This window comes from Tetranychus urticae, chromosome 2, assembly GCF_039701765.1.
Source record: "Tetranychus urticae isolate SD_2017Ah chromosome 2, NJAU_TeUrti_SD_1.0, whole genome shotgun sequence".
In the NCBI taxonomy this organism is placed as follows: domain Eukaryota; kingdom Metazoa; phylum Arthropoda; class Arachnida; order Trombidiformes; family Tetranychidae; genus Tetranychus; species Tetranychus urticae.
Window position 1 is genome coordinate 2,713,122 of NC_142959.1, and position 8,966 is coordinate 2,722,087.

General features: G+C 32.6%; 1 protein-coding gene and 2 long non-coding RNA genes across 5 annotated transcripts; 2 read left to right on the top strand and 1 right to left on the bottom strand.

The window, feature by feature from the left end:
- Nucleotides 1–86: 86 nt before the first annotated feature.
- LOC107363501 (PHD finger protein 12) lies at nucleotides 87–4,313 on the top strand. 3 transcript variants are annotated; one of them, XM_089268397.1, is made up of 4 exons: nucleotides 87–270; nucleotides 418–614; nucleotides 948–2,937; nucleotides 3,070–4,313. In XM_089268397.1, exons 1-4 carry the CDS (start codon nucleotides 268–270, stop codon nucleotides 3,796–3,798), a joined length of 2,919 nt encoding a protein of 972 aa, XP_089124523.1. In that variant the 5' UTR covers nucleotides 87–267; the 3' UTR covers nucleotides 3,799–4,313. The 3 variants fall into 3 exon arrangements, with proteins under 3 accessions (XP_089124523.1, XP_015786222.2, XP_015786221.2); XM_015930736.3 differs by having other exon boundaries at nucleotides 87–236; nucleotides 418–839; XM_015930735.3 differs by having other exon boundaries at nucleotides 87–236.
- LOC112539009 (uncharacterized) lies at nucleotides 3,890–4,662 on the bottom strand. Its single transcript, XR_003082578.2, has 2 exons — nucleotides 4,272–4,662; nucleotides 3,890–4,181 (listed from the first exon to the last, which is right to left on the bottom strand). It is a non-coding gene; the product is annotated as an uncharacterized LOC112539009 (long non-coding RNA).
- Nucleotides 4,663–6,373: 1,711 nt separating this feature from the next.
- On the top strand, nucleotides 6,374–8,132 carry LOC107363507 (uncharacterized). The gene is made up of 2 exons (XR_001568909.3): nucleotides 6,374–6,827; nucleotides 7,048–8,132. It is a non-coding gene; the product is annotated as an uncharacterized LOC107363507 (long non-coding RNA).
- Nucleotides 8,133–8,966: the final 834 nt, after the last annotated feature.

Sequence of the window (8,966 nt, forward strand, 5' to 3'; positions counted from 1 at the left end):
AACGATTTAGATACCTGTATGGTATCTAATCTTAACGAGTCCTGATCCAGGAATAAGTTATGAATGAATACTTTCTCATAATGGTAAGAGCGCACAAAGTGTACAGACAAATAAATCTACGGATTACATGTTTCTGGATTTAATGGACTATTTTAAATTTGTATCTTGATTGTGTTTATAAATCAATCATGAGCGAAGTTTCTTATGATTTAGTTAATTCGGGTAGCCTGATGAAGGTATGTTTACTTGGCTATTTTATTCCCATAAATGGTTATTACTTTTTTCTTTGTGTGTTTATTATTTAACATTTGTATTTTGACTTTACCGTCAATTGACAATAGTAATTTTGTCTTTTACACAATGAAATAATTATCATTCATGAATTTTTTTTAAAATTTTTCTTTCATTTTTATGTAGGAAATTCAAGCATTGATTGCTCCACCAACATCAGAAGAGGAGAAGAAGAGCAAAAAACCAAGGAAAAATGGGAAAAAACACGATCTAAAAAATGGTTCTGGTAAAAGTAACAATAATGAATATTGTAATTATTGTAAAGAAGGTGGTGATCTCCTTTGTTGTGATAAATGTCCAGCAGCATTTCATCTGACCTGCAAGTAAATAATTTACTTTTCAAGTTTACCTTCAAAGCTCAAGCTGGTGAAGGAGAAAGTCAAGTCTTTTTATTACTGTTAAATTTTCATATGAAGCCTAAAAGATTTAATATCAAAGCAATCTTTTTATTATAAATTTGTTCAGTTTTACAATTTTACCATGTTTAGTTAATAAAAAGCCTAAATTATTATTTTCTATATTAGTTGAATAACGAAAGATTAAATTATGTGAGTCCATGCTTATTCTAATTCTTTTGTTTAGACTTGACTTCTTTTTCCACAAGAGCTCCTTGACTTACATCTTTCTTACTTTTCGATTTTTCTTTTTTGTTTTAGTGATCCACCCCTAGATGAAGATGATATTCCTCCCGGTGATTGGCTTTGTAAACGGTGTCGTATCCTGGAAGGGAAATCAGTCGGTCAAGTCGTGAACGGATCTCCTAATAATACATATGTTAATGGTTTCTCTGATATTAGTGCCTCTTTAACTATGGATACCATAAAAGAGCAGCCTGCTGTTGGAAAGAACAAGACTGTACCTTCAATCACAAATCCAGACAGTCTTGATGAAGAAATTGATAGCTCTGATAAGCAGGCTTGCCATGATGAAAAAGTGAAAAGTCAATCGGTAAAACAACAAACAAGTTCAAGCTCTCAACAGTGTAAAACAGTGAACAAAATAACGAATTCGTCTAGTATCCAGAATGATGTCATTGATGATGTATCGACTGTACGTTCACCGAAAAATCTTCTTTCATTGTTAATCAAAGCTGCCAAACTAGTTAATCCTATTCAATTTCAACTACCGACAGAGTATAATCCATGTATATCATTCCCTGGGTCGAGTAAAAAATCTCAGCCAAATACAAATAGTGGCAACTCAAGATCCAAAAAACAGCCTCATGAATTGGACAACGGTTTGGTTCCTCTCCCGGTTAAAGTGTGCTTTAAGTGTGTTCGAAGCTGTCGTAAAGCACCATTGATCCAATGTGACTATTGTCCTCTCCTGTATCATGCTGACTGTCTAGATCCACCTTTAACAACTCTTCCAACTACCAGATGGATGTGTCCTAATCATGTAGAGCATATCTTAGAAGATAAATTATTAGTTTCTTCAAGCCTGTCAGATAGAATAAAACTATGGGAAAAATGCCGTACACGGGTCGCAGATAAAGTGGTTAAATTAGATTTTCTCAGAAAAATTCATAGGACTGATCCATATTACCGGTGTAACCTCAAAGAAGGACCAAAGAACTGTGTTAAAGTTCCCAAAGCTATCAAAGAAATGTATGAAAATCCTATAGCCATTCATCCTAAAAAAAGTCCATCTTTCATAAATCCATACGAAAATTTCAAAGAATGTATGGCCGACCTTGCCAATTATGAGAAGAAAATATCTCAAATGTGTCAAAAAGAGCAAGAAGCTTTAGTGAGTATGATTGCTCTCCATTCCTCAGGGCCAAATTCTTCTCAACTGCCAGTTAATATTCAACCAGAGAGTAGAGATTATATTAGTGAAATTCATAAGCCAATGGTCAACGGTGATAAAGTTACAATTAATGCTGATAAAGGAGAGAAAACAAATGATAATAAATCAGCAGAAACTAGAGATACTCAAATAAACGGTAACCATCACGAGGGGGACATGGAAAACAAAGGTAAAGATAAAAGTAAAGCATCTAATGACGTTGAATATGATAATTACGATAAAAGCCAATCGAAAACAGATCAAACTCATCAAAAATCAACCCTTCCAATCAATGGATTTACTACCGAACTGGACAAAATAAACTTCGAAAATTTAACTTATGAAGAACTGAACAAGCTGGATGATAAATTGATAAAATATTTGGCTTTTCAAAAACTTCAAGAGATTTCGTCTGTTAAATCGGTCAAAAATAAGCATCAACTGGAAAAAACATTAGGAAATTATAGCTACAACAACATTAATAGTAATGTTACCAGCATAATAAACAACAGTGATAATCCTGCCAACGTTTTACATACAAGTAATGGTGGCTCTAAAACTCCAGAAGTTCCTAGTGATAATGAACAAACAAGAAACATAAATGGAAATAAACTAACTAATGGGTCTGACTCTAGTAAAAAAATGTCTCTTGAGTTACGAGCTCGAGCAGTGTTATGTCCTATTTATATCAAACCAAAAAATGGTTTCTCCGATAGGCAGCTTCCTAATCGATCCATCGTTCCAATGCCATATCGAACTTTGACAATTGGTACTGGAGCCAATAATGATGTTTCTCTAACTAAATATGGCCATTGTAATTATGTTTCACCAAACCATGCTTGTATATTTTACGATGAGGTAAAGAAATTCATACTTTCTCTTGTTCCTTTGCAACCTTGAATTTTACCGGTTTTAACATTTTATTTACTTTTCTGTTTCTTTTCTCTCTTTCTTTTTTCTTTGTTTCTCGCATTCTTCATCTTCATCCAGGATTCAAAGAAATACGAGTTACTAAATTATAGTGAGCACGGTACAACGGTGGACAGTGTTTTGTATTGCTGTGATTTTTCGGAAAAACAAATTCCCAAACAACAGTCAACCGATCAAAGTAAAGACTCGCCCACGGTGGCTTCGGTTAAGCAAATTTTGAAGAAAGCTCGCAAGAGAAAGGCCGAGGCCAACACTGATCATACAAAACCTGTCCATGATGATGAAGAAAACTCACATTCCCAGTGTTCGTCCCCCAGCCGTGCAAAGCATTGTTTTAAAGACGATTCAACGTCCGACAATAATTATTTAAATGAAACCAATAGCATCAACAATACCACAAATAACAAACCATCATCATCCCTATCATCCTCTGTCGATGGACTTGCTCACCTACAATTTATGGCATCCAAAGATAAATTAACTTGGGAGTCGTGTTCTTGTCGATCAAGCTGTTCGTCCCTATTGTCATCCAATGGTGCTGGTTGGGAGGGACCTGCTATTCTTCATCATGGTTCCTTGATTAAATTCGGTTGCATACAATTTGTTTTTAGTGTTACCAATTGTGGATTACCGAGAAAACCTTTAAATACCAACCTGGGACCCTCTCTTTCGGTTAATAACAACAAGAACAACAATAACCCAACCGTTACAATTAATTCTTCCTCATCAATATCTACAATTAGTAAAGATTCTTATTCAAATGATCAAATGGTCACTGCGAAGACATGAAAACACTTTTGCAAAAGAAAATTTTTTCTTCTGTAAAGCTAAGCTTCTAAATTGTACAAAGAATTTTTCTCCTTCTTTTTTTTCAGGCAAATCAATTGCCTTAAATGAGTGAAAAAATCTCATGATGAAAATAATTTTGAATCTGAATATTGAAATAATAATACTCACAATTTCGTTTTAATGGCTACTCGAAAATTAAAATTTTGTTGTCCAGATGAGAGAAACATTTTTTTTCTTTGTAAATCAACAACAATCTTTTTATTCATACTAAATCAACTCAATATTCAACAAATTTATAAATATCCAAAATTTTTGAAAATCCATTGTAAATTATCCGTTACTAACCAATAAGGTTAATCATCCACAACAATGTAATAAATTACCTACAATATTGTAAAAAACAAATGGTAATACAAATATGTTAAGTGTAAATTAGTTTAAATAGATTCAATTATTTATATAAATTTACTCACCCTCCATGGTAATACAAGTAATAATAAATCATTTGTCGATAAGCTCTGTTAGCAGCACGAACTGCACCACCAAGAGTCCTCTCGCGTGAAGGAACGTCATATCCAAAAGCTTCATTGAATGGTAGCAACTCTTTTTTAGCGTATTTCTGCCCAACAGCGATTCCAACTCCAACACACAGAACAATCAATCCAATTAGTAAATTAAACTTCATGTTGAACGTTTACTCAATGATCATTGATCAGTAAATGATTGTATTTTCAGAGAAGATAATCTTTGTAAATGATTACTTGAACCAGCATAAATTTCTGGTTTGTACTTTTGAATTAACCCAAATTGAATAGACTTATGTTTTATTCAATACTCTGGTCAAATGCTGGTTCTTAATGGTTAATTACCCATTAAATTCAATGTATTAATATAAATGCGTTAAATCATGAAAATTTCATCTTCTGTAACGTTCATTTTGATTAATCTGCATTTGTTTACATCTTCATAGCCAGCTTTGTTTGATTTTTTAAGCCCATTGAATATGGCTTTTCTTAATTGTGCTACTCTTTGTGATTATTTGCCAATGATGATTAGCCAATGGTTAGTTGATAGTCTACAGTTGTATTTGATGATTATCCAATTAGGTTGAGCATAAAGGTTGGCTAAGAACTGGTTGAATCTTTAAACGGTTAATGACAATTGAAAGGTTTAAGTTGATTATGAAAATAAACTATTTGTATGGTCAGTATTAAAAGAAAGGATTTAAATAAAAAAGGAGAAACAAAAAAAGACATTATCATCTTAAGTTGAAGATAAAGTTGGTGATAATGATGATGATTTATCTTGTTTCCTTGCCTTTATGCATAATGCTGATGGACACTTTACACCAGGCTAACCTAAATCTGGATTTTGGTTGGTTGTTGACGAGGAAACGTTTTGTTAGATTGAAGAGCCAAAACAGGTCAACAATTTAGTTTAACATTGGACTCAATAAAAAATTGAAAGATGATATTTGCTTAAATAATATTAAGGAAGAGAGAAAGTTATTCAAACAATCAATTTTACCTGAATAATATATCTTGTGTGTATCACATTTGTATTATACTTCTTGGTAATGCATCTTAATCTTATTTACTATAGTTTAATTTTAATATACTATGACAAATAACCAGTTAACCTGCGAAAAGACCGAAATCTAAAATTGTCAGATCAACTACACTAAATTAAACTTTAAGCTAAACATGTTTAAGGTATAAATGAAGGCATCTCGAGATGTGTGAAGAGTTGTTGTTGAAGGTGCAAACACACATGATAAACAAAATTGAACGAGAGGTAAAATTGAGGTCATCATCGGAGGTTAAAGGTGATCAAATCAACATCAATCACTAATGCCTAAAGATACAAAATGAGGAACCAAAATGTTAGAAAATTTTCCAGATGATAACCTCAATAACTACAAAGTAATTGCAAAGATATCCATGAGTTTTATGCAAAGATGAGCAGACACACACCAATGGAGGGCTGGACAAGAAAAGCTGAGCTTTACTGCGAATCGTTATCACACTATTTCAATATTGAACTGTAATGAAAGGATGAAAAAAATGATTTAATATGATAGAGAGAAGAGGGAAGAAGAGGGAGAATGAGGAGAACAGAATAAAATAAAACTCATTTCCGGATGAAATTAATAAGTAAAGGAATTGATTGGTTTGTGATGAGAAGACGAAGAAATGGGATGAGAGTTACTCTTTTTGAAAGCTGATTCCGGTTCAATTGAAAAGTCAATTAAGTGTTATTTTTAAAAAAAACGAGAAACACGCACCAAAAAATAAAAAATGTTAGCGCCCAACTCAACACGTACAAGAACAAAGGCTCAGTTTCTCACAAACAGATGAGGCCAACTTGAAATAGATTTTAACTATTCTTGAGATCGGTAAGTTGCCTGAGAAATCAACTTTTAACCAAGCTTTTCTCAAGCCAACTTAAAAATCCTAAGTTTTATCAGCAATTAACATGAAACATCTGTGAATTAACTTTCACTTTTCAGCAAATTATCGATGATAATATCGATGATAACATCGATGCCTAATTATCGAGCAAAATCATTGCTCCAAGCGTAAACAATGAGCCAACCTGCAATGTGTTTTTGTTTTGGTAAAATTTTCAGTGAATTGTTGATTAACTCAAACACGGGCAATTTTAAGGATTATCTCATCTCGAAAATGAATGCGTTCTAATCTGGCAGTGTCATTAAGTGCCTGGTATCCTCGAACTTGTTATTTTCTCTTTCTTTTCAGTCACCACTTTCTCTTCCTTAAATAATTCCTCCATGCACCTCAATTTTGGTTTATCAATTTACTCTTCCTTCTCTTGCCAACCTCTCTTGCTACTTTCATCATCTCTTTCTCCTTCTTTCTTTCTTCCCATTATACACACTCTCCTCTTTCTCTTTCTCCACCTTCTTTTCAGTGAAAATTACTGTCTGTTTCGATACACTACACTTCTCATCATCATCATCAGTTGTCATCCAACTTCGAAAGATTTACTGTGATTACCAGTTTTGCTTGGTAAACAACATCAACATCAACCATCTTATACAATTGAATTTCATTCTCAAGGAGAGAGAATAAGAAATTCAGTCAAAATAGATAACTTTTAAGACAATACTTGAATAGCTTATTTTGATTAAACCAATTGTTTGCTGGTTTAATCTGTTTCCCTGTTTTCATTGCCCTTTGTGTTTATAAATTGCTTTTTTTTAATATCATTTTGTACTTTTCCCTTTAGCTTTCTACCTCATCTTTGTCCATTTTGTTGATCGTAATGATGTTATCTTCCAACGGTGCAAATGCTTCTGATTTATCCAAAGTCACAAGTAAAACAAAGTTATTTTTGTTGATCCTGATTGGAATTCAGTTTACTTTGAGTCTAATTGAATTTGTCTTAGCCATTGTCAATGGATATGTTGAAGCCATCCTGATCACTGTGATAAGTGTCTGCATTGATGGAACCCTTTTGAGTGCAATCTTCATGCAATGGAAATCCGTATTACGAGTTTTCCGTACAATAATCATTGTTATTGTAATAATTTGTATCATTGCCTCACTGGCAGGAATCCTTGTCCTTGTTGGCGGTGAAAAATTGGAGAAACATCAAGTTGCCGAAGATCTGATTACCGTCATAATTGGTTCACTAATTTATTCACTTTTAGCTTACCTGTTGGGCAAATATCTCGATCAAATCTCCGTCAGCGAGCAGTTCAGCTACAGTACATAATCATTTGTATCTTAATCTCTATCATCACCCCACCATCATCATCAATTTTAAATATTCAATTCATTATCACCATTTTTCACACCAACATCATCGAGTACGTTTCTCATACCATTACTCAAGGCTTATGGACTAACTCATTTTTTGGCAATTGTCGCTTTTTGGCCCTTTTCGGATCATTTGAGTATTCAGATGATCTGTTTATCGATCGATCTTGTCTGAGCTTAAACATAATTGGAAGATGCCTTGAATAACTTATCCAGCGGACCAGAATCAAGGAAAAAACATATCGATTCAAGGCAACCCCAGCTATTCTCAATGAGCCTGATTCAACATAGTTACAATTGTTTGTATATTTTCAAAACAATTGTATCTATAGAGACTTTTCATGTTTCACCTTTTTTTCATTTTTATACACTTTTTCCTTCCATCCATTTTATACTTAAACATGCAAACATTTTTTTACCCAATTTTTAATCGTTCACTTTGATCATTAATTTCGATCATTCGTAATCTTTAAATCATCTTGCAAATACTCATCAATCAATTGTAATACACTTTGATGCAAAAACAATAAATTTTTTGTAATTTTCCAATCATTTTCAATTGTATCTCAGCTTTCCTGTAATTGATTGATTGTAAACAAGTTGCCTTTTGACAATTATCAAATCTTTTTTTGCCAACAGACAAAAAATAAACAGCAAAACAAAATAATTGAAAAATTCAGTGAATTAAATGAAAATATTGAATCAAGTCCAGTCTTGATCATAACTAGCTTATGCATTATGTTATTCAAGCTTTATTTAAATAACAAAAAAGCGTCTTTCGACAAATTGATTGGCAATTTAAATCAGTTTGTTTGTTTTTTGATTTTTGCTTATACAAATGTATGTTAATATATTAAAGTTGAAAGTATTTAAAAATAAGGCAAATTGCTGATGATTAATAAATTACAGGTTAGTGTAACTTGATGGTAATGATGATGGTATGAATGATTCCAATAACGATAATGGATAATGATTGGAGATTGATGACTATTTTCATTGAAATGAAAGTGATTTAAAAGGTAAGGTTAAATTAAAACTGATTCGCCGTGAAATTAATGGATCCAGTTTGTCAATAAGCTCATTGGTATTTCAACAATAAGGTGAATCAACGCATAAAAAATAGCCTAATCATTTGAGACTTTTTTCTGAATGTTTTTTTCTTTGCTCTTCAGTAAATTGTATTATGTTATCGTTAAATGTTAATCAGCCAAGAAAATGATGATCATTTGCAATTAGTATAATGATGGTGTTGATGATGATGATGATGATGAGTTCAATGATGCTATATGTATGTTAACATTAAGCACAATAGTAAATATAAACCTAAATTTTCAAACAATCGAGTGAGAAGATGAACAACAATGAATGATGATGATGAGACTCCGT